This window comes from Aegilops tauschii, chromosome 7, assembly GCF_002575655.3.
Source record: "Aegilops tauschii subsp. strangulata cultivar AL8/78 chromosome 7, Aet v6.0, whole genome shotgun sequence".
Taxonomy (NCBI): Eukaryota; Viridiplantae; Streptophyta; class Magnoliopsida; order Poales; family Poaceae; genus Aegilops; species Aegilops tauschii.
Window position 1 is genome coordinate 623,475,478 of NC_053041.3, and position 24,708 is coordinate 623,500,185.

General features: G+C 46.9%; 1 protein-coding gene and 1 non-coding gene across 2 annotated transcripts; both read right to left on the reverse strand.

Annotated features, from left to right (window-relative positions):
* Nucleotides 1–15,814: 15,814 nt before the first annotated feature.
* On the reverse strand, nucleotides 15,815–19,495 carry LOC109768359 (phosphopantothenate--cysteine ligase 2). The gene is made up of 9 exons (XM_020327088.4): nucleotides 19,198–19,495; nucleotides 18,946–19,093; nucleotides 18,789–18,833; nucleotides 18,534–18,619; nucleotides 18,235–18,287; nucleotides 18,057–18,116; nucleotides 17,448–17,549; nucleotides 16,524–16,643; nucleotides 15,815–16,331 (listed from the first exon to the last, which is right to left on the reverse strand). The coding sequence occupies exons 1-9, from the start codon at nucleotides 19,343–19,345 to the stop codon at nucleotides 16,086–16,088; spliced, it is 1,008 nt and encodes a 335-aa protein (XP_020182677.1). The 5' UTR covers nucleotides 19,346–19,495; the 3' UTR covers nucleotides 15,815–16,085.
* On the reverse strand, nucleotides 19,495–19,566 carry TRNAW-CCA (transfer RNA tryptophan (anticodon CCA)). The gene has a single exon. It is a non-coding gene; the product is annotated as a tRNA-Trp (tRNA).
* Nucleotides 19,567–24,708: the final 5,142 nt, after the last annotated feature.

A 24,708-nucleotide genomic window follows, 5' to 3' on the forward strand; every position in this document is an offset into this window, starting at 1 on the left:
GTCCTAGCCAATGATGTGGCACAGGTTATCTATGTGAAGGACATGTCTACCAGACCGAGAAAAAGAAAAGATAAGGAAGCGAATACATCATACGATGAGCCAAAGTGCCACATAGTTCTTTCAGGAAAAAGGGACATTATGGGAGTGGAGAGCAAGACAGACATGTTTGAAGATTATGAAAAGTTTCATGAAATTCCTCCCTTCAAAGTCAAGGCTGACCCAAGCATCCTGATAAACGATGAAAATTATCCATGGTTACGGCGCAATAAGCAAATGACACAAGCGAAGAAAAAGTGAAGACTTTCTCCCGCAACTATTATGATGATACCATGCCAACTTTGTAACAGACGAGTATGATACCATTGTCCGTTTTGTACACGAAGTGCATCTAATTTTTTCCGTAACCCTCTCAACTTTCTTGCACATGCTATGTGGATGAAATGATGATACCATGTCAACTTTCAACCTTTTCAGAGTTCATTTGAAATGCTTTTCAATTTTAGGGTCTTATAGCTCAAAATAATTAGTAAATGCATGAAAAATGATGCATGAAAAATAACAAATAAAATAAATAAGTAATTAGAAACAAAATAATATAAACTTTATTAAAATATATAAGTAGAAACAAAATAAAATAAACTTTAATAAAATTTATGAAACTAAAATTAACAACGTATTTTCTGTTCAAAACATTATAAGAAACCTCTAGTATTATTGAAACTAAAATCATATAAAATTGATGCAACTAAAATTATCGAAGTATTTTCTGTTCAAAATCATTAAAAGCAAAAAGAATTTTCATAAAAAACTTTTTTTGATAGAAACTTTAATAGCAAAAAGAATTATCATAAAGTAAAATAAATAAGTAATTAGAAACAAAATAAAATAAAATAAATAAGTATTTTGTTGTAAGTAGAAACAAAATAAAATAAATAAAGCAAAAAAGAAAACAAAAAAACTGGGAAAAACATAAAAAATGCCACCTACTAGGCCACCACGGCCTGAGTACGACTAGAAACCCATCAATGGGCCAGGATTCAGGCCCGCAGAAGGCCCAGCAGGCCCACAGGCATAGCAGTGCAAGATTAGGCCCGTAAGCCTGCAATGGAGAGGAGCTCGAGAGGGTTGGCGCAGCAGCGCTTATAAACCACTCTCGAGCTCTCTCAACTAGCTGAACTATTGGATAAATATCAAAAGAAGAGTGAAGAGAAGAATGCTTATCGGCCAAATCATGCAAAGAAACCAAGATCACCCCCAAGGTGCAAACATGAGGATCGGTATTGGCAAAGTGAGGACTTCAATGCAACATATTCATATCCTTGTTTTGGGCCACCAATGCCAATGCCGTGGATACCTCCCTATGCTCATGTAGATCCATATCCATCATGAGACAGGTATGATACAAGGGCACATTCTCCATCTCATTTTAGACCATCTCACCAATATTGTGCAACTCCGAGAAGATCAACATTTGAACATTCACATGTCAAAGACTGTTTCAATCATAAAGAATCGGTCCAAAGCTCAAGGAAGAAGAAAGAGGTGGTCAAGCAAGTATACCAGGTCAAGAAAGATGGTCGTAAGTGTGCTACTTCAGATTTGATCTCAAATAATAAAGAGCCAATTAAAGTGTTGACATTGGCTACAAAAGGCAAAGAAGTGAAGAAATCAATTGATAAAAATCAGAGTGCCAAATCTGAAAAAAAGAAGTTAAGGGTGCACAAGGCCCAAAAAGAGTTTCCATTGGTTGAAACAAAATCACAGTCGAGGTGCTCACTCGGGTTATCGTATTGGCAAACGAAGGATTACAAAAGCTTAGTGCACAAGAGCTGAGAAACAAGAACATGGCATGGATTCCCAAGAGGAACAGTCTAAATGAAAATGATGCATGTCCTTCTATTGCACCAAGTGTTACAAAAGTGAAGAAAGGGAAGGATGGAAGTGGAAAACAATTAAGCCCAAGGTGTGCATCATCCCATCAAAATCTTCGGTTAGCACATCATCCATTTTCTTCAACCATGCCATTGATTCCTTTGCCATGGAATTAATCCCTAGGTATGAGCAATTATCCTCCATGGATTTATTTTGATCCGATGCAACATAATTTTTCTATATCATGACAGGGTATTACCAAATCACTATACATTTGGTTAGTTACATTTTTGTTGCTAATACAAAGGGGCCGAAATATTTTATTGCTATTTCATTTGTTTATTTCAGTTATTTATGCTTTGGTGGGTGAATTCTACATGGACCTCATGGTAATGGCCGATAATTATCTATCGCCCTAAGAATATATCTAAGAATGGCCGGTGTGGTATTCTAACATCGTCCTTAGTTTGAGTAGAGATTGAGATAAGTGCTTGCATAGAAATCTGTCAAATTGATGTCATTGAAGATATTATGCATAGACCAATTCACCAAAATTGCAAAGTGGACTTACGTTTTGATTGGGTGTGTTTTGGTTTATTAGTTTTCAGAATTTACGTAAAGCCAAATCATGGTTGATTTTATTATTGAGCATCATATTGACATCATGCATAATACTGATTTTAGCTTTATCTCTCTAGTACCATGGTGATTATATATTGATGGTTAAATTTGTAGCAATTGCCAAGGTGTTGGTGTTGTTTATATATCTTCTTATGGTGCTATTCTGTGAAGCCTCATGCCGCTTAAAATATTTATGCACAAATGATCAAAGCCGAATATGCATTTATTCGGATTGAAGATTTTCCTTGCTATAGGTGATGTGTACGGTGAGGCTTTCAGTGATTCGTTATTAGTATAGTGCAAAAAATATCCAAGGGTTATCAATGTTTTGACGAATCACTTTTAGTTTATCTTGAGATATGTCTAGACGTCAAATTTACCTTGGGATGTTTTAATATTCGTCATATATCTAAACATGACAATTGGAGAGAGTTAGCATAGCAAGCATCCATCTACCATGTTGGTCATGGTGTATTGCACATCTATCAATAGCCGATGCTTATTCTTGCCAACATAGGTAAGGCCGAATTGGAGCTCACCACCTCGGCCACTAATGAAACTTTTATGCAGGTGAAGTAAGGATTGGAGAAAGTTCAATCTTCTTTATCTACAAAATCCTAGCGAAAGGGTGAATAGTATGGTTCAGAGGATGGCTTTGAGATACATATCTATGAAACCTTATCATCGGATTGTTATAGAAGTTGAGAAGTTTTCACCGAAGTTTGCATCAAGAGGTTTAAACAAGCACTACTAGGAAAAGGGCTATAGACAATATGCATACTAATGGCGCACCAGACATGCGGTGCGCCACTACTATATAGCAGTGGCGCACCGTGTGCTGGTGCGCCACTACTAACCATTTTTTTTTCTTTTTTCCAGAAATACTAATGGCGCACCGTGGGGCGGTGCGCCATTAGTGTCTATCACACTAATGGCGCACCACAACTAACAAATTTTTTTCTTTTCTTTTTTCCAAAAATTCTAATGGCGCACCGGGGCGCAGTGCGCCATTACTAGTTTTAACTAGTAATGGCGCACCAGTCACCCCGTGCACCACTACTATCATTTTTTGTTTTTTTTTGCAAAACTACTAATGGCGCACCGCCAGCTGGTGCGCCATTAGTAACCAGGGTTACTAATGGCACATTTTTTGGTGGTGAGCCATTAGTAACCTGGGACCAGCTAGATATTTTGGACAGCCACCTACACACTCACTTTCCCCACTTCATTCTCTCCACCTCCTCCTCCAAGCTTGTCTCGGGTGCCTCCTCCTCCTCACCTCATTTGCACCATAGATTCATCCAAATTAAGTGGTTAAATTACCTTTTTTTGATAGGTAAGTAAGGGAAAAGCTTTCTTTATGTTGTAGATATACTTTTTTCTCCCTCCAACAACGTGCACATGCACTTTTTATGGCCTAGCTAGATCTATGTATGTTTGTGGTGTTGCATATATGTTTGTGTTTGCAGGTACCGGTATTTGAAATGCGATAGTTGCCAATATTTTGCCGGAATGTTGATTCATTTCCGTTTCGGCGAGAATTTTGGCACTATGCATTCTTTTTGGTCCTATTTTTAGGCAAAGTCATGCCAAATTTTTTCTTGATTCTAAAATATCGTTTTGCTCTACCCCGCAGGCGACCATGGTCCGCACGATGACCGAAGGCATCGTGATAGGTTTTTGAGCTCCGCGAAGGCCGAGATGCTTCAAAATAACGAGACGGAGATAAGATCTCCGTGTCGAAGATGCAAGCTGAGGAGCCTTATGGACCCGGATTCCGTACAGGTGCGGGACCACCTGCTCTTGCGTGGTTTCATGGATGGCTATCGGTGGCAAGGTGATGAAGATGATTATGAAGTCGTCCATGGGGGCCGGCCGGCAAGAAATGAGGAAGGGCGGCAAGACAACCGCGGCAAGGGCGGGCGAGAAGACGAAGAATCTCCAGGACATGATCACGAAGTAGATGCAGTACACAGTCATCATGTAGAAGATGCTGGACATGATGATGAGGAAGATGCCGGAGCAGACGAAGGGCATGATCATGAAGATGAAGATGCCGGAGCAGACGACTATGGACCATCGATGGGCTGGGTGCAGGACCCTCATATTCAAGAGCTGCTTCTCAAGCAGACGGATAACGCAAGAGCTGCCGCCCGAGAGAAAGCCAAGCTGGATCAACTGGAGATAGACGCGGTTACTCCATTGTATGAAGGATGCAGGCCCGAGGATACCCGCCTGAAAGTAACGCTCATGGCTCTGGAGGTGAAGGTAAAACACAAAATGACCGACGCATGCTTCGACGAGAACATGTCATTCTGGCACGAACGTCTTCCCAAGGGGAACAAGTGCCCGACCAGTTTCGAGGAGGCGAAGAAAATCGTGTGTCCTCTGGATTTACCGCACGTGAAATACCATGTGTGCATGAACAATTGTATCATTTATCGGGACGAGCACACAGAGTCTACCATATGTCCGGTGTGCGGCGTCACTCGATACAAGAAGAGGAAGAAAGCTCCTCAAAAAGTGGTGTGGTAATTTTCGATCACTCCTCGTCTACAGCGGTATTTCGCGGACCCTAAGGTAGCAAAGCTCTTGCGCTGGCACGCGGATAGGGAGGAGAAGAAGCAAGAAGATGACGCAAATGATCCGGAGATAAATAAAAAAGACAAGATGCTGAGTCACCCTAAGGATGGGAGCCAGTGGCAAGCAGCGTTGAACTTCGAACACCCAGAATTTGGGAACGATCCAAGGAACATCGTGCTGGGCGCATCGGAATGGATGGAGTCGCCAATGAGCAAGACTTCGACAAGTACGGCGACCCGAAGATGGAACATGACGACGACGATGAAGTACCAGCATACACCACAAGAAGAAGCAGGACCACCCTACCTAAAGGACGTCCGTTCAAGAGAAGAACTCCATTTACGAAAAATAAGGGCAAGAAGATTATGAACAGATAGCTAGCTAAGATCGATTGTATTTAAATTGTAGCCTTCATTTCTCGATTGTATTTCATGGGCACTTTTTGAACTCATGAATATTTTTAAATTTCATGGGCACTTTTTGAATTTATGAATATTTTTTCAAATTTTATGATATTTTTTCATATTCAATATGAAAAAATATTGAATATTCATGAGGACACTCGATCTCGATCCCCCTCCATCTCGATCTCGACCCCCCTCCATCTCGATCGCTACCCCCCTCCATCTCGATCTCGATCCCCCCGCACCCTCCGCCGCCGCCGATGACCCACCGCACCATCCCCCGCTCCACCGCCACCGGCGACCCCCCGCACCCTCCCCGGCCCGCTCCACCGCCGCCGAGCACCCCCCACACCCTCCCCGGCCCGCTCCACCGCCGCCGAGCACCCCCCGCACCCTCCCCGGCCCGCTCCACCGCCGCCGAGCACCCCCCGCACCCTCCCCCGCTCCACCGCCGCCGACGAACCCCCGCACCCTCCCCAGTAATGTCTTACCAATTCACAAATGAATGCAACTAAAAATCCAAAAAAACAAATTTGATTATATTTTCAAATAACAAATTTGATCATATTTTTCATATTCATAAATATTTTCAAATAAAAAATTTGATGATATTTTTAAAAAAATTATTACTGTTTTTATAAAAAATATTACTGTTTCATATTCATTTTAATTTTCTAAAAAAAATTAGATGCAACAAAAAATAATAATAATAAAATTACTTATGGCGCACCGCTGGCTGGTGCGCCATTGCTGTGCAAAAAAAGGTTACTTATGGCGCACCGCTGGGTGGTGCGCCATTGCTATCTAAAAAAAGATTTCTAATGGCGCACCGCTCGGGGGTGCGCCATTGCTATAAAAAAACATACTAATGGTGCACCGCTAGGGGGTGCGCCATTAGTACTCTTCCCCCCTAGCTAGCTAATTCGCCCGATCCCTTCGTCCCTCCCTCGCCACACTTCCCCCCCGCAGCCCCGACCCACGACGCCACCGCCCCTACGTGCGCCGCCGCTCCCGCGCCCCCACCACTGCAGCTCCTCCGCCGCCCACCGGACAGCAAGCCGCCGCGGCCCCCAACCATCCCGCCGCCGACCCGCAACCATCCCACCGCCGATGACCGCACGGGGTGCAGGACGACGACCGCCGCCGACCCGCAACCATCCCGCCGCCGCCGACCCCGACCCCGACCCCTCCGGCGACCGGCCGCGCCCGCCCAGGTACCTCTCCTCCTTCCTCCTTCCTCCCTCTCCACCCTTCCTCCCCATTCCCTCCCTCCCCTCGACCGTGGCCTGAGTTGGATCTAGTACCTTGTTCCTCTGCCTGAGTTGCTCCTCTCACTGCCCTGCCTGTGTTCCTCCGCAGCAGATCAAGAACTACAGCAACTAGAGAGTGAAGAAGCAGATTAACAGCAGGGGAAATAGCAACAATAGATCAAAGAAGTACAACAGATCAACAAGGCAACAGTGGTAACTGAATTTTCAACACTTCTTTGTACTGCATAAACATTCTGTGTTTGATCAAATGATTGTAGCCTTCCCATGGACTATTTTTTTATAAAACTGTAGAATATCAGATTGAAATATTGGGGAGTACAATACAAGTTCACGAACAAGGGACTTTTTTGCAATTGTGAACTCTCAATGCTCAAGTCTGGAAGTGTTTACAAATTCAAAGAGTTCACATGACTACTGGTCAAATACTCTAGTGTATTTAGTGTAAATCTAGTCTGAAACTAGTAGAGCTCTTGGTGATTCGCACATTCAGTTTAAATAAAAATTTAGTACATGACTACTGATCATGTATGAAAGATGTTGCTACTGGATGAGCACAAGAACTACTCAATAGATTTTGATGTACTCCTGATCATGTATGCAAGATGTTGCCACTGGATGCATGGATGCATGACTGGGACATGACTACTCAGTAGATTATGACACCTGATAATCACAGTAAACTGTTAACAAATTACAGTTTACTGTCCATTTTAGCCTAGCATTCAGTTATCTTTTCACCCTTTTTTCTGCCCATTCAGTTATATTTTCAGTAGGAAAATCTGTGTAACAAATTACAATTTACTGTCATTATCAGTTTACTGTCCATTTTTGTTTTGATTTTACTGTATGCATCTTAACTGAAATTTGACCATGTCAGCTGTAAGTTGGTTACCCAGCATTTGTGTGGGCTTATCACACTGAACTTTCAGTAATCTTACATACTGTTCTGTCACATGATGGATAGCACTGAAGAATATCTTGAAATGTAACATTCGAGTAGTTCACTTACCATGACTATCAATTAATAAGCATGATATTGTACCCTTCTTTTAAAAAAGAATTCCCCTGTGGTTGAGATCCTATAAAACGGTGCCCCTCATGAAGCATCCACCTTACTAAGCCATTACTTGTGTGCATCTCTAGTTTCCTTGCAGGTTATAAGTTTTTATTAGGATAGCTGTAAATTTCTTCTGTTTTCTAGTAGTACAACTTGTACTGGTTGGGACAAAAACACTGCTTTTGGTGTACATGTACTGTTCATCACCATGGCCACTACTATTCGGCCCTCTGTGTCCATCACCATGGCCACTACTATTTGGCCCTCTGTGTCCAGCAATATCTTTAAGGCAAATCTGGCTGGCAATTTGGCCCTCTGTGTCCATCACCATGGCCACTACTATTTCAAACTGAAGAAAGAAAGGAAGAGATGATTTTGCAGGTACCCCGAGAGGCCCTTGAGTTTTCCGGAATGTCGATTAACTTCCGTTCCGGCAAATTCGGGTACTCCATATGTCCTATTTTCAGCAAAGGTCATGCTGAAATTTTCCGTGAATTTTAGCATGACTTTGCTAAAAATAGGACATATGGGGTACTTGCGACTAATGCATGGGCCGGGGTATCTTAGTACTTACTTAAGTAGGATCAACTACCCCTTTATTCTTGCTGCATTAAACCATAGGTGGCAATAGAGCCAAGTGATTAGGCCCAACTTAGAGTCGACAAACCCTAAATTATAAAACCTTGGCTTTTAGGGTGCCTCGGTGTCGATAAAAACCTAAATGATGAAAGCTTAGGCTTTTAGGGTGCCTCGGCGTCGACAAACCCTAAATGATAAAAGCTTAGCTTTTAGGATGCCTCGGTGTCGACAAACCCTAAATGATGAGACCATGATCTTGTTCCTTGACAATAACCAACTTTTTGACCAAACTTTTTTCCTATTTAGAGCGAAACATGGCCCACAACGATGAGGCCGGCGGTTCGGGCGGCAAGGCATTCTGGGAGCTGTCCCAGGAGATGGAGGAAGAACCTCACCGCTATGAGGACGCCGCGGAAGACACCGATCCTGATTACACAACCCCTAGTGGCGTCGGGCATGACACCACTGATGGTGCCGCCGAGGATGCCACCACTGATGATGGCAGCGCACGCACAGATGGCAGCCAACCGAAGAGGCAACGGAAGGACCGGCGCCCGAACGTGTTCGGCACCGTCAAGGAGGAATTTACTGAAGTGAACTGCGATGGGGATCCAACGGCGCCCAAAGAATTAGTCAAGGGGTACTCGGTTCAGCTCGGGTGCATTCTCCGGAGCACCGTCTTGATCAACACCGAGAACCTAAGGCATAAGGACCGAGGGAATTTGCGCAACCTCCTCTTCACGAAGCTGCACGAACGATACAAGTTCCCCGCTGAGTTTGCAAACACGCGCCTCTCAGGGAATAAAGTGAACAATGCCGCCCTCACGAAGATGAGCACGGCCCTGTCTACTTGGAGAAGCGCGGTGAAGAGAATGATTAACAAAGGTGATAGTTATGAGAAGATCAAGGCGAAAAATCCTTCGATCAGCGAAGATGACTACAAGGAGTTCAAGATCAAGTGCGAGAGCGGCGCATCCGAGGAATCAAGTCAGTGGGGGAAAGAGATGCGGGACTTGAACTTAGGGGTCCACAAACTCGGTCCCGGCGGTTACAGAGTGGCGGAACCTATATGGGACAAGGAGGACGCGGAGCGTGCCGAGCAAGGCCTACCGCCCCGCTTCGAGAAATACCGTGAGAAGCAGACCAGGAACTATGTCAGGGCCCGGTACAAGGAGGACCCGGTAACAAAGGAGCTTACCACGGATCCGAAGACCAAGGCGCTTGAGAAAGTTCTGGTAAGGTATACACCCCCGCGTAATTAGCTACATATATGGTTGCATTCTAGTTAATGAAGCCAAATTTCTACATGGTTCACATTCCTTCCGCAGGAGACTGAAAGCAGTAGCGCGGGGTCGTCTCAGAGCTCCCCAGCTTGGGACAGCACTCTAAATAGGGCGTTGAACATAATGAAAAACAAGGATAAGCTCAGTAAGCCATCGTCAGCTGGTCGTGTGGCCGGCAAAGGCTTGTCCACAAAATGGTCGTCATACTATAACGCTGGTGGGCGAAAGGAGAAAAAGACCAGCTCGGAAAGCCAGTCGCGCGAGGTTCAAGAACTCAAGGCACAAGTGGCGCGGATTCCGGAGATTGTCCAAGAGCAAGTGCAACAACAACTGGGAACGACGCTCACCGCCATTGTGCCTAGCTTGATTGAGGGGCTGCAGGCGTGGATTGCGGGCGGCCAACAGGGACCGCCCCCGGTTCCCAGCTTCACGGCCAGCAACTCGCACAACGCGCAGGCGGGGCCATTGGTGTCTCCGGCGGAGCCGTATTGGTGTCTCCGGCGCCGGCACGGGCATTGGAGCTTAATGCACCCGGGTGTACGCCGGCCGGCACCTCGCCAGCAAGCGGCCCCTCCGTCAGTTGCACGCCCGCCGTTGGCGGTGCCTCGACATTAGCCGAGCTCGACGCCATCACGGTAACTAAGCCTCTCGGCCGATGACTTCATATCCTTGCCTTTGACTGGGCATCCCTGACGCCCTACATGTTTTCGCAGGGCGCCGCCGACGTTCCATGCACTCTCCTGCACTTCGTGGGCGGCGAGTTGATCGATGTCGCCAAGGGAAGAATCGTTCAACCGGGCAACCCCGTGTTCCACGGTAATCCGATGCCACCCACCGTGTATAGGGTTGAACTGGTTCGGGTGCTGCCAGGCTGCGACGAGTTGTTACCTCCGATTCGACCCGCTGGGGCCGACGAAGATGATGTGATGACCCTCAGCGCCTGCGTAAGCTGGCCCCTGCTTTGGCCGAAGAGCCAGATTCGTTTGGGGGCGGGGGACACCACCCCACAGACAACACCGCCAGTCGTGTCGGCGCCAAGGCATGGCAAGACCGCCGCAACGCTACCGGACATGCCAGACATCCCTATGGCACAGGATCCGGACATGCATATGGCACAGGATCCGGACGACGACGACACCGACGACGGTACATTTAACAACGTCGATAAGTACTTTGCCGAACATGGGTACAGTGACGAATTCTTCGGGCCTCCTTCTCAAGAACCCAACCCTGAAAAAGACGACCGCGATCGAGCTGGTACCGCGGAGAAACCCAATTGCAAGAAGCGTCGTCTGGCGTTCAGTTCTCAGGAGACGCCTCCAGCTTCCGCCTTCACCGAGCCTCAGATAGCCGAGGTGCGGAATATTATCAGCCCCAACACACTCAAGAAGGCGGTCTCTGAGCAGAACTCGATCCCATTACAGGAGATGAGGAAGAAGGGACGGAAATGAAAGAATAACAAGGGCGGTGCGAGCCAGTCGGCACCGAGTACGATCCGTGCTCAGGACGGGCCACCTTCACCTAAGGATATCTCGAGGAGGGTCCATGTGGTGGCTAGGCCGATGCTACCGACTAATCTGCTCAATGTTGCAACCGGTGCTATGCGGAGTCTACATGAAAGTGTTCTTTCTTTGGAGAAGCGGCGTCTCTCCGAGAATGATGTGGCATACCCGGTTTTCGTGGCCAAGGTGCCAGAGGGCAAGGGCTTTGTGGATAGCGCCATCGGGGGTACGATCGTCCTGCGGTTTGATGACATCTTCGCTATGTTTAACCTTCATCCGCTGCACTACACCTTCGTTCGGCTATTTTCGCTGAGTATGGAGATGCGGATCATTAGAGACAAGACCCTGGACATCGTGATAGTCGACCCCTTCTACATGCGTGCCAAGATCTTGGGCAGCGCTGGGGACCGGCAAGTCGCGAGTTCATACCTCGAAGGCGTCATTCTGGCAAACCCAGATAAGGATAACTTCCTCGTGCCTTACTTTCCCGAGTAAGTCATCCCCTCACCGCCCCGTAACATATGATTTCTTAGATTTCGATCGTTCTTTTTTTTTTTCTAACATTCCGTGTTTTGTGTAGTGACACACATTGCACACTCATCCTCTTAAGCCCGAAATATTCCATGGCCACGTATTTCGACCCGGACCGTCAGTCGAAGATAGACTACACAAATATCAAGAAAGTTCTTGATGATGTTCTCCCCGGCTACGCCAAATCTGGAGGCACCTTCAGCAGGCCAGTTCGTAAGTACGGCAAGCACATCCTCAGCCACAATACGACGTTCTCCTGCATCAAGCAGCCGCCTGGCGGTCATAAGGATGCCTTCTACGCTCTCCATCACATGCGGGCGATCGTACGGGACCATAATCACCTTCTGCTACCAAATAATCTCCAAGATTGGGCCGCACGCTTGTTGGCAATCCAGGACGCGGACATCATACAAGAATTCTTTCGCATCCAGTCGGAGTTTGCGGAAATCATCCATCAAGATGTCCTTCGTACCTCGGGGCAGTTCTATCTCAGACATCAACCGTCCAACAGTGAGATAGAAACAACGCTACAAATGCAGGCTGACAACGCCCGCGATTTCATGACCATCACGAAAGACGGCGGCTTCATCCACGCTCCGGTCCCTGAGTCGAGTCGAAAGTAGTGATGCTATGTAGTTCTGAAATGTCGATTGGCTCATGTTGTAATATTAAACTTTAATGAACTTGTATGTCTCTTTGGTTTGGACAGTCGTTCAACTTATATGTAATCGATGCTATTTATTAGTAGGACCATGAATCGTGCTATTAATGTGTTGCTTTTCTCTTCCGATCCTTTTGTTGCATACTTATATATTGCTTATGTATTGTCTGTGAATTGCTACTAACGTTTTGTTTGGCTAGTGCATATATAGAGATGCCGTCATATGTCGTGTACAAGGGTAAGGTTCCCGGAGTCTACGACGACTGGGAGGAGTGTCGGAGACAGGTTCACCGTTTCAGCGGTAACAGTTACAAAGGGTACACCACTAGGGCGGAGGCGGAAGTTAGATACGCGCGCTATCTAGCGGGAGAGAGGAGGGAGCGGAGGAGGAACCGGATGAAGACCAGTTTCATCGCGATGATGCTAATCGTGATGACCGCAGCTCTCTTCTATGTGATGGTAGTTTAGATGATCGATATCGACTTGTAATGTGAAGACAAACTCGCTACTCGCGGTTTCGAGACTTGTAATGTTATAACTTTGTTCGGTATTTGAAATTCGGAGACTAATATGATGAATTGTATTCGGAGACTAATCTTCTATTGTATTCGATAAATCTGCTTATGTTGTGCTCTTTATATTATGTGCAGTAATATGTTTTGTAACCTGTGCAAATATCAGAAAAGAAAAAAAAATCCCTAATATTCATACTAATGGCGCACCACTTAGCACACTAATGGCGCACTGCAGAAAGGACACTAATGGCGCATCACCCCCCAGTGCGCCATTAGTATGCCAAGGCACATGGGTAAATATGGCCCCTGGGAGGCATACTAATGGCGCACGGTGGGCTATACTAATGGCGCACTGCGTGGTGCGCCATTAGTATTTAATTCTAATGCCGTGGTGCTAGTGGCGCACCAGTAGTGCGCCATTAGTAGGCAAAACTGGTGCGCCACTAGCAGGCCTTTTCCTAGTAGTGAAGCAATGGACGATTAAACTTATCATCCTAAAAGCATATAAATGGCCGATGGAGTGTTGACATTGTCCTTAGAACCAGCACGGAAGAAGTTATTTTATGGTTTTGCCGAAAAACAGGGGGCATGTGTTGACGCTCAAAAGTGGAACAATCATAGAGAATAGCTTAAGTTATATCAAGACTAATTCAAACTTATGATTGGAGGTCACCTCCGTATGGCTCTCTTGAAGAAGATCGAGATGGATATGAACATGGTATAAAACGGAGCTCTTATGCAATAGTTATGACAAGTTCAGAGATGCTCATGTTGACACCAGATCAAAGAATGGCATGAAACTCAATTAAGATTGCCTCTGATGGAAAATGTTTCAACACGAAAGTTGTGCGTCTCGTCGAAACGGTCGATTCTGATATAAAATTTGTCTTAATCCGAGATCGTATGCAAAAGTTAGAGCCATTCGAATGCAGCCCTGCCACGAGGCTACATATGGCGCGCCCCACCAGACATGATGTCTGATGGGTAGCGCCAACAATCGGCTGTCTTGCGCGAGCGATTCGGACCTGAAGATGGCCACGAATCGAAAAAATGTTCAACGTGAAAGTTGTTCGTCTTGTCGAAACGGTTAAATTTGCTTTTGGGCACATCTTCATCCGAGAGTCAAAAATCGAACTAATGTCTCAGACTTACCTAAATCCGAATTCGGTTAATTTTGAAAAGATTTTGACATGATTTGGAGTCCTTTTTGTTGTACGGGAAGTCCATCCGCCTCTTATATACCTAAGGGGTGACGACCGATTGAACAACACACAATCGAACAAATCATCTACCACTTTTTACCTTTACTTTTATCCTCTCCCTTGTTCTTCTTCTTCCTCGTTCTTCGCTCGTTCTTGTTGTTGCAGGGCGGCGATCCACGAGGCCCTAGAGGCGATCAGGCTGACCTAGGAAGCCCATAGCCGCCACGTGCCTTGACGGGGTCCCTCCCGGGCGTGTGGGGTTTCGGGTCCTCAAAGGCACCCGCCGGATTGCTTGCGTACCGCGCTTCCGGACGGGTCTCCTTCGACGTGAGCTACGGTGCATCACCCTCAGCGTTGGAGGTACACGGTGACGTGTTCGTGTGCGAACACGTGGGGCACCGTCGACAGCGAGTAAGAGTAGAGCATGGGAGGCCGCCGGTGGTCAGGTCCTCGGAAGGCCATGGCTCTTTCGCTCCGCCGAAGCCAGGCTGATTGGTTTGCTACCAACATTTGGCATTGCCAATATTTGACAAGCCAACATTTGGCAAAATCTAAAGTTGTTAACACTAGCAACCTTTTGTGAAATTGGCAACAAAAATTAGTATGCAACCAATCTCTAGCCAACATTTGACAGTTGTCAAAATTTGGCATGCCAACTTTTGACATCAAACCAATTAGGCCCTTAAATTGCCAACTGATTTGGCGCTTGCAGGCTGCGGGAGCAGAGCTTCAGTTCCAGGGCTCATGGCATGTCGGACATAGGGAACGGACACCGACGGCCATTTAGATTAGGTTTGGAGTACGGTTAAGTCCAAATATGTCCGAATGTGATGGGTTTCCTTCTGTTGATGAAAAACATCCGGTTTTATATAAAAATTATTAAAGTACGAATTAATATTGTATAGTTTGTTTAAATATACATCAAATTTGCTCAATTTCGTTAAATTTCTTTCAAAATGTAAACAGACATATGCGAATAGCTTTGCATGGTCGGCTTCCGTATCAGTACACAGATCCCCGGACCGCTGATGGATGCGGCGTTCCGTTTGGGATCCGCCTTGTAGAACCCTTATGAACAGTCAGGGACCTGTGTAAGCACGTTGCCGAAATTTGATGGAGCCCTTGCGGATGGTGACGTTGCCGTCCGTGGTGCGAGGAACAGCGGCGAACCGTGTGGAGATTGTGATGTGCGGCGGAGAGAGTCCAGCGAGGAGATGAGGTTGCCAGTTCCCACATGCCACCGCCCTTCTCTATCCTGTGGCCATCAGGACGGACAGCGACACAACGACACCACGTGCCTTGCTAATGAGGACCTGCTGGACGTGCTGCTCAGGCTCCAGCAGGAGCACTCTTTGGAATTTCCTCTCACCACGGAGACAATGGGGGCCGTCTTGTTTGTGAGTATTTCTCTCAGCTTCAAGTATTCAATTGTTTATTAAGCAACCAGAATAGTAATAGTAACTTCAAATAGTAGTGGTAATCCACTTCTGAGCCCAGGCTCAGCTGCACCCGCCCGGACGGAAAAAATCAAAAGAAATAGTAGAAAGATTCAAGAAAATCAGGTTTTTTTGTGTGATAGATAATTTGGTGCGTGAGGTTCGCTCCAATTTTCAAATCATTTATACATCTGAGCAGCTCTTCGCAAAAAAGACAAATTTGGGGTCTGTTAAAATGTATACTGTTCAAGCATTGTTCTAACCCGATTTGTCTTTTTTGCCGCGAAGGAGCCTAGATTCCTGTTAATCAAATTTGAATCGCTCAAAATATACACACATTTCAGATTTGGGGTTTGAATTGGTGAGACTTGTCCAATCCAAACCACCGCCGACGTCGATAAAGACAGGCATCAGACGGTGCAGCACAACATAAGGGATAAATAAGCGAGATGATCGCGCGTGCGATTCTCAAGAGAGAATGCTACTCCACTTACTGGTACGTGAATTAAACCAGGAGACCAATGAGCGCAATAACTTGTAGCAACTCCTTATTCATCAAGACAACAGCTCACGTCTCTTGGTCCGGATTGGACTGCTTAGCGTGATCTGAATGCATCTTAACCAGGAGACCAATGAGCTGCTCTTCCAGGTCATCTTCCTTGCTCCGCCTGCTCACGGTTGTCTTCCCGGTGCTTGTGACCATGACAACCACGTCTTTGTAGTTCGCTAGCTCGTTCGCCACCACCACATTCATACCATACTTTCTCAGAGCCGCCTCTGCCTTCTGTATAAGGATGTCTGGATCCGTCTCGAGCTGCAGTTTTGCAGGTACGCATTGCGGACAATGAGAATCAGTATGCTGCATCCAGATCATAGGATGGCAACACTTGCAGGAAGTGCTGAGTTTGGTTACTTTTCTTCAGAGCAGAAAAAAGGGGTGACCATCACTACTAGCTTACATCAGAATTTAGAAGGTGCAGGAAAAGGACAGAACGAAGAACCTGACCTTGAAAGATACACAAAACGCGGAAGGCGCCCAATGGTTTCTGAGGATGAAAAGCATCTTAGGAACTTGATTGAGTTGCATGTTCAAAGGGCCACCTGCTGACTGGATTTTATGTTTAGCCTGCGATAACGATTGTGTCAGGGATGAATAACAGCTGAGACCTTGTAATGGTGCCAAACTATTATGTATCTTAGAAGAAGTTCCACGGGCCAGTTCTCTGACAGCTACCAACAAATATTAACCTCCAGATACTAGTGCAACGCCACCACAAGTATGTGTACCATAATGCTTGCAAGGCTGCAACTACTTGTGCATGTCACTTGTAACTCCCCTCCTGCAAATGCGAATCTCAGGAGGGAGGGAGCATTTCAAGATTTGTGTGTTGTCATGTAAGCCTAACATGTTGCTGAACGATGGACGGTTATCTATTAAAGAAGTATCAGGCAACATGGCAGCATAAGAGGACAATGAACACTAGGCATCGAGGCAGTTTGAACATTTTTCTCACATATGTTTTTCTATCAACAAACTGATTTTCGTGGACCAAGTGACTCAATTTTATGTTTAGCCTGTGATAACGATTGTGTCAGGAGGAATAAGACAAGGGACCTTGTAATGGTGCCAAACCATTATGTATCTTAGCAGACATTTCACAGACCAGTGCTCTGCGTGCTATCAACAAATATTCAAAAAAATTCAAACTTTCAAGTTTAAACCTTTCAACAAACTGATTTTCATTGGACCAAGTGACTTGCTAAACCTTGCTATGCCCTCTACACAACTCCAAAGCAAATTTATAAATCAAGTACACCGACGATGGCAATATAGAAACCTATCGTCGTGATCATCCGCTATGCACTAACATATCTGTTTGTTTAAATATAAATAGTGAGCATACAAAAAATAAATGAAGATAGATCCTACCATACTCTCCCATGGAACATAGAAGTCAGACACTGCAGCAGCACAATAAAACATTCCATGGTGCTCCAAGCAATTCATAGCAGTGGATACAAGCTGCAGTAACTGTTTGCAATACAAACAGAAACAGGTATTGCATCAGTATCTCATTCACATGGTGAACGCATCATGAACCTGTAGCTGAGCGTTTACTGAATAAATAAATAAATAAATGACTAGTTGCCACAAGTATTACATTCCATTTCTAAGACTGAGTGCAAACAAAACATATTATATCCTACTCCCTCTGTTCACAACTATAAGATGCTTTGGATATTTCAATATGGGCTACATACGGACTGAAATGAATGAACAAACAGACTAAAACGTGTATATATACAACCGATTCAGAAACAAGTTAGAACATCTTATATTTGTGACCAGAGGGAGTAGTTTTCTTCCAACATTATCCTCGGTATAACCCGGTAAGGCACTGAACCAAAGCTGTGATGAATTCATGAGAAACCACAAAAGACAATAATATACCATCTCTGATCCAACATACTACAAAAATGCTCTATGGGCAGTATTATATGCAGCAGCATGTGCTGGTAGGAAATAGGCGTGCAATACCTGAAGGTACTCAAAAATTGTAGTGAAAGGGAGTTTCAGAAGTAGACCTTCATCAATTGCCTGCAATCAAAGAATACAAGTCAGTGGTCATGGTAACATTATCATCAATCTGACTAGCAGCTGATGTAAAGTGAATTCGGCATAACTAGGGGTGTTTGTAAATTATCAATATACCTACCTTGCGATAACTGCTAATCGCTGCCTTGACCACAGTGGTGTGAGACTCTGGGACTGAGATAAGTAGCTCAAGTGAGCACATAAGTTCCAAAGGAGGATATTTACAGAGTGATTTACTTAAATTACTGCACAGCATCCAAGTGAGAAGACTGAATAAATAAACGAGAAAGAAGAAGACAGGAGGTAAAGAACATAAAACAGCATGGATTTGTAACAAGAGTGAGAAAGAAACACAGATGGATCTGCTACGGTTTCTCTTGCATGAAATAGATAACTCAGGACTGCAATCACAGAGCAGACCTTGGATCTCTGATCCTTGGCCGAGCTCGAAAAGGTCGAGAAACGAGTCCTCCGGAAGAAACCTGCAGAAAGGCTGCTTGCTCCCGCTGCAAAGAGGAGCAGAGGGAGTGTCAACTCTCGACTCGCTGTTGACATTCATAACTGAATAAAAAATTGCTACCGTGGAAACCAACTAGGCTAGCAACATCTGAATTAAAAATTGATCCACTAGTTGAGGTAGCCTCGTCGAGAAATCTGTGAGCCAGAAAGACTCACCGGCGATGGACGAAGACGACGGCGTAACCGGCCTTGAGGAAATACCTGCATTTGCATTTGCATTTGCATTTGCACGAACGGTCGTCAGTCTGTCAGTCTCGACAGGAAGAGACGCGGCTGACAGCAGGGGATGGGAGCGGGTGCCGTGGGTACGTACTCGGTGGACGCGGCCCCGCGCTGGCCGGAGCTGAAGTTGTCGATGTAGCGCACGCAGCGCTGCTCCAGGGGCACCGTGGTGCCGCCGGAGGTGACGCAGACCACCCCCGCCACCGCCGGGGGCCCTCCTCCTCCTCCTGCTCCGGCGCCTGCAGCGCGCACACGAAAAGAACAGTCTTTTAGTTCCGTCGAGGCGAACCTAAAATTGGGGATTGATTGATTCGTGGAGACCGGGAGACGGGGGGCGACTTGCCGGCGGCGGAGCGTGAGCGGTGGCGGGCGACGAAGGCGGCGAGGCTGGCGGCGACGGCGTCGCGGTCGCGGAGGGGCGGCGCCGCGCGGAAGAAGGCCGCCGCCTCGTCGTCGGGGCTCCGGTGGGCCGCGCTGGTTGGTGGATCCATGGCGGCTGCCGCGCTGGTGTGGTGGGGTGTGGGCGGGGGAGGGAGGGAGGAGAGTGACACCAGTGACGCGGTGCGAATCTCAGAGGAGAGGATGGAAAAATCGGTGGAGGAAGAAAAAAAAAAGGAACCGGATTTAAAGTTCGGGGGTTTGAACCCGACGTGAATCGAACACGCAACCTTCTGATCTGGAGTCAGACGCGCTACCATTGCGCCACGGATCCGGTGATGTCCGTACAACGATATTGTCTCACTCTACTCCTGCCCCCAAAGATTAGTGGGTTGTATTAGTCCTCTTGTGCTGCGTCATGGAAGCTTGAAGCCAAATGTATTCTTTCCAAATGCAAATCATCTTTAGAGAAAATCAATTGACATGCTTTCCCCGTGTTCTAAAGGAGCCAGCACAGTGCTAACAACATGAATATAGAAAGCATTTCTGCAAAATAACCCTTTGTAACACCACCTTATAGAGATAGAGATGACTCATGGTCCAAAAACCATACACAAGTTATGGAGAAAAGAAATATAGATTGGCTTGATATAAAACAGCAGATAGTTTCCCCTAGCATTCCCCTATAAGAAAACAATGTTTTGTTGATTTACAAAAGTAGAAAATTAAAAAAAGGGTGAATTATGGTGCACTTTTCAAATGAGTAACTTTTTTTTTGTTAGGAATAGACTAAAATCAGTCTAACTTATAATAATTTATACGTCGGGAAATTAAAACCACCTCAAACACTTCGGGCCATTCGAAATTCGCTGGCTTCCAAAGTGGTTAGCTTCTTCTGGAGGCAGCGCAAGACAGCTTCTCGGGGAGCCGGCGCTGCGTTCGGCAGCAACGGCTGCTCTCGTTTGCATGGCTGTCAGCCCAGGAATCAAGAATAAAGCCCATGCGGATGGTTTCTGCTGTCGCTCTATAGCTCGGGTGGGTTTCTGTATATCGATTCGGTATGCAACCTCACTTCGGGATGGCATGCCCTGTAAATTTCCTTAACTTCTCCTTCCATTCTTTTAGGAACTGCTTTTCTGTTGCTTCGTAAAACGTTCTTCGTGAGGCTGTCTTACAAGAGCTGGAGCGTTCGGGGTGGATTCTTCACGAAGATGATCCGAATGGACCCTTCACTCAACAAATGCACACTAACGGATCAGAGCACCACACCCAAAAACACCCATGGTGTAAGAATTTTTTCTATTTTTGGGGAGCTTCCTACCTACAAAATAGTCAAAGAGTGTTGCTATACACATGACAAAATCGCGGCCGATGTATGTACGATTGTATGTGACAGCACGAACAGTGCGTAGGAGGCGCTGATGCTTAGAGCTGTTGGGAGGAAGTATCGTTCCCAGTTCGTGCGGTCAGTGTCTTCCATAAAGCAATTTCGATTGTCAAAACCCTAGTCTCTAGCCTTCTTCCACGAAATCCTAGCCAGGCCTCAGATCTAAGATATAAGGCTGAGATTTGCTCATAGAGAGCACGAGACAATGTCCGCCACAAAGACGGATGTGTCCGCACCTGCAGGAGCAGCTGCCGCCTACCGCAATCGATATTTATACCGAATATTTTTACTTTTACATTGACCTCTGTAACTAAATATTAATGAGATTTTCTCATTTGTGTCACATTTATTACACATCATTAACTATGATTTGCTCTGTAATATTTAACATTAATAATCATAGAATTACATTGGTAATATTATAGTTCAATTTTACAAAATTAGATGTATATTAGTACGAATAGAACAATGTTAAATTATGAACCTTTTATACTGGAAAGTGCAATATTTTTAGTTTCAGACTTCATGTCAAGTGAATTATATATAATCTAAACTACATATAAACTATGAGAAAACCACATGCAATATATTTATATGTTATTGTGCCTATTTTTTGAATTTTGCCTTCTACTTTATTATATATAGAAATATCTTGATAGATTCTTATTATGTATAATACACGGAAGTAGGAGAAACAACAATAAGTCAAACAAAAAGGTATAGTTCCAAGTTTTGAAAACATTATTCTTCCAAGAGTGCGCTGTCAGGGTGATGCTTTGCATACACGCTGGCTTCCCTAACGGCTTGCCCCTCATAGCCATGTCTGTTTTCTTACATTCATGTTTACATATCACCTATTAAGATTATACTTCGCGGTTAAGTGGACTACAAAACATGGCCTATGTAATAATATGTGTGTCATAAGGGCATGGCTATTTGTAAGTTGTTTTAAAAATATTGGAGTCAAAATTTTCTCCAACTTCTCATGTTCCTAATGCCTTCCTTCCTCCTTGCCTCCATCTTCCTCCACCACCCGCTTGCCTCCATGCATCTCCTTCGGTTGCGACGGCGCGCCTCGCCACCACTCACCGCCTCATCCCTGCCTTTAGCGGGTTTGCTATCTAATCCAAGCATGATTAAAAGAAATAGAAAAGCCCCCACCCACCTATCAAGCCCGCTTTGCCTCCACTTGAGATGTCATGACTAGTCTCGTCGTCCCCGGCTCGTGCCAGGCTCCACCTCGCCAATGGACCCCGTGCCTTGTTGTAGCTCGGCAGCGCCCCCATCTCTGCCTCGAGGTCACACTCTCTAGAAATTGACCGCTTAAGTTTGTGGTCAAATGGAAGTGCGGTTGTGCTTGCACTTTAGCGACTCAACATTAAGTGGCAATGCAAAATTCAACATAGCGTTGCAAACTACCTCCAGTTTGACCCGTTCTATGAATTATATCTAAATTAGTTGTACATGCTCAATAGAGTCACTACAAAAAAAAAGACACATCCGTGACATTTTGGGCCAAACGAAATTTTTTTTCTGTCATACATATGACACTTCTATGACGATAATTGTGACAAAACCCGGTATCATCATAGATGTGGTGGGCTCCTACTTCTATGACAAAAAATCATGACAGAAAATGGGATTTTCGTCCTGGACGGGCCGGAGACGCAGCTGCATGACATTCTTTGGGCCGTCCATGACGGAAAAAACCGTGGTAGAAGCGAGGGCGAGGAAAATTTCGGGGAGTTCCCGGTTACGGTGGGAGGTCGGGGGCCGAGCGATGCGCGTTTCTCTCGTACACGTATGCGCGTGTGTGCGAGGCGTTGGCTCTAACTGAACCCGAGCGAGGCGTTGGGCTCTAACTGAACCCGAGTGATTGCACTGCAGGCTACGCGTTACTGAACCCGAGCGATCGATCGATGGCTGTTAACTGAACCCGATCGAGCGATTCCTTCGCTACTGCTGCTAACTGAAGTCGATCGATGCTGCCTCTGGATGAACAGTGAGCGCTGCTGGGGGGGTTTGGATGAACAGTTCCCGGTGGGGGTGGATGAACAGGACCCCGTGGTGTTGCCTCTGGATGAACAGGACCCCGATCGATCGAGCCGGTTGGGGCTGGATGAACAGGACCCCGTGGAGGGCAGGATGAACAGTAGACGGCGGAGGGCTGGATGAACAGTAGCCCGTGGAGGGGTGGTTGAACAGGAGCTCGTGGAGAGGGCTGGTTGAACAGTAGCCGGTGGAGTAGCGCGTGGTGGAGGCTGGATGAACAGGAGCACGTGGATGAACAGTCGCAGGTGCTGGAGGAGGTCGACGGTGGATGAACAGTAGCCCGTGGTGGCGGGAGGGGGTCGACGGTGGAGATGAACAGTGTCCCGTGGAGTCCCGTTTTGCGGTACGCCACACCCCTTCCGATGAACAGGACCCCCGTTTCGACCGTAGCGCTCCAACACAAGTCCGTTTCCTCCGTTTTGCGGTACGCCACACCCCTCCCGATCAACAGGACCCCCGTTTCGACCGTAGGAGGTCCGTTTCCTCCGTTTTGCGGTACGCCAGACCCCTCCCGATGAACATGATCCCGTTTCAAACGTGGCCGGTCGAACACAAGGCCGTTTCCTCCGTTCTGCGGTACGCCAGGCCTCGTTTCCATCGGCTGTTCCGTCCAAGCCCTCCCGATGAACACGACGGCGCATTCCGTTCCGACCCAGCCGGTTGGCTCCCCATGAACACGACGACGACGTTGTTTCTCCGTTCCGACCCAGCCATGTACACGAGCCCTGGCCGTACGTATGCGCGAGTAGGCGTTCGAGACCCTGCCCGTATGTACGTATGTGGCCGTATTTTCTTTCTTGCACACTGGCCGCTGTACGTACGTGTACATGCTACGTGCGCGCCTCTACATCGACCAGTATATACGTACACGTTCGCGACCAGAATAAAAATGCTACGTACGCTTCGACCAGGTGGGTCCCAACTGTCAGGCACTTCCTTACCTGCGAAGATGTAGCTGGTGGGTCCCAGCAGTCAGGGGGCGAATCGTTTTTTTGCCCGGACGCACTTCCTTGCGTGCGAAGATGTAGCTGGTGGGTCCCAGCAGTCAGGGGGAAACGTTTTTTTCACGAAATACAGTGGCCCGTCCGGTGGGTCCCAGCTGTCAGGTGGAGGAATCATTATTTTCCGCATAATAAGGAGGCACTTCCTTGCTGCGGCCGTGGACCCAGCTGTCAGCCTCTCCACGTACAGTCCACGTCCGATGGAAGTCGTTCCTTGACCACGTTGACCACGCTGTGCCGAGAGCACCAGGGCGGTGGATGACGGCGAGGCCTAGGAAGGGGACGACGGGGAGCCGGGGAAGACACGGCAGTGGAAGCCCGCGCGGAGAGGAGTACGAGGGTTCACTGGTTCGGCTGTGGTGTGAGGCTGCCGTCGCCGCAGGGCCTGGCCAGCGGTGGGAATAGTAGGGGGCGGTGATGTTGGGGAACGTAGCAGAAATTCAAAATTTTCTACGCATCACCAAGATCAATCTATGGAGTTTACTAGCAACGAGAGGGAAGGAGTGCATCTACATACCCTTGTAGATCGCGATGCGGAAGCGTTGCAAGAATGCGGATGAGGGAGTCGTACTCGTAGCGATTCAGATCGTGGTTGATTCCGATCTAAGCACCGAAGAACGGTGCCTCCGCGTTCAACACACGTGCAGCCCGGTGACGTCTCCCACGCCTTGATCTAGCAAGGAGAGAGGGAGAGGTTTGGGAAGACTCCATCCAGCAGCAGCACGATGGCGTGGTGGTGATGGAGGAGCGTGGCAATCCCGCAGGGCTTCGCCAAGCACCGCGGGAGAGGAGGAGGAAGAGGGGAAGGGCTGCGCCAAGAGAAGAAGAACTTCGTGTGTTGGGCTGCCCCTTTGCCTCCACTATATATAGGGGAGAGGGAGGGCTGCGCCCCCACCTAGGGTTCCCTCCCCAGGGGTGGCGGCAGCCCCCAAACCCATCTAGGGTGCGGCCAAGGGGAGGAGAAGGGGGGGCGCCACTAGGGTGGGCCTTAAGGCCCATCTGGACCTAGGGTTTGCCCCCTCCCACTCTCCCATGC

Bases quoted from the DNA above. Each gene is read 5' to 3' on its own strand.
- LOC109768359 (XM_020327088.4), bottom strand. From the start codon at position 19,345: ATGGATCCACCAACCAGCGCGGCCCACCGGAGCCCCGACGACGAGGCG. The intron at 18,117-18,234 runs GTAGGTATATTG...CTTTGATTGCAG, and splicing joins CGATTAGCAGTTATCGCAAG to GCAATTGATGAAGGTCTACT. The intron at 17,550-18,056 runs GTATTGCACGCC...TATTGCAAACAG, and splicing joins CAATTTTTGAGTACCTTCAG to TTACTGCAGCTTGTATCCAC.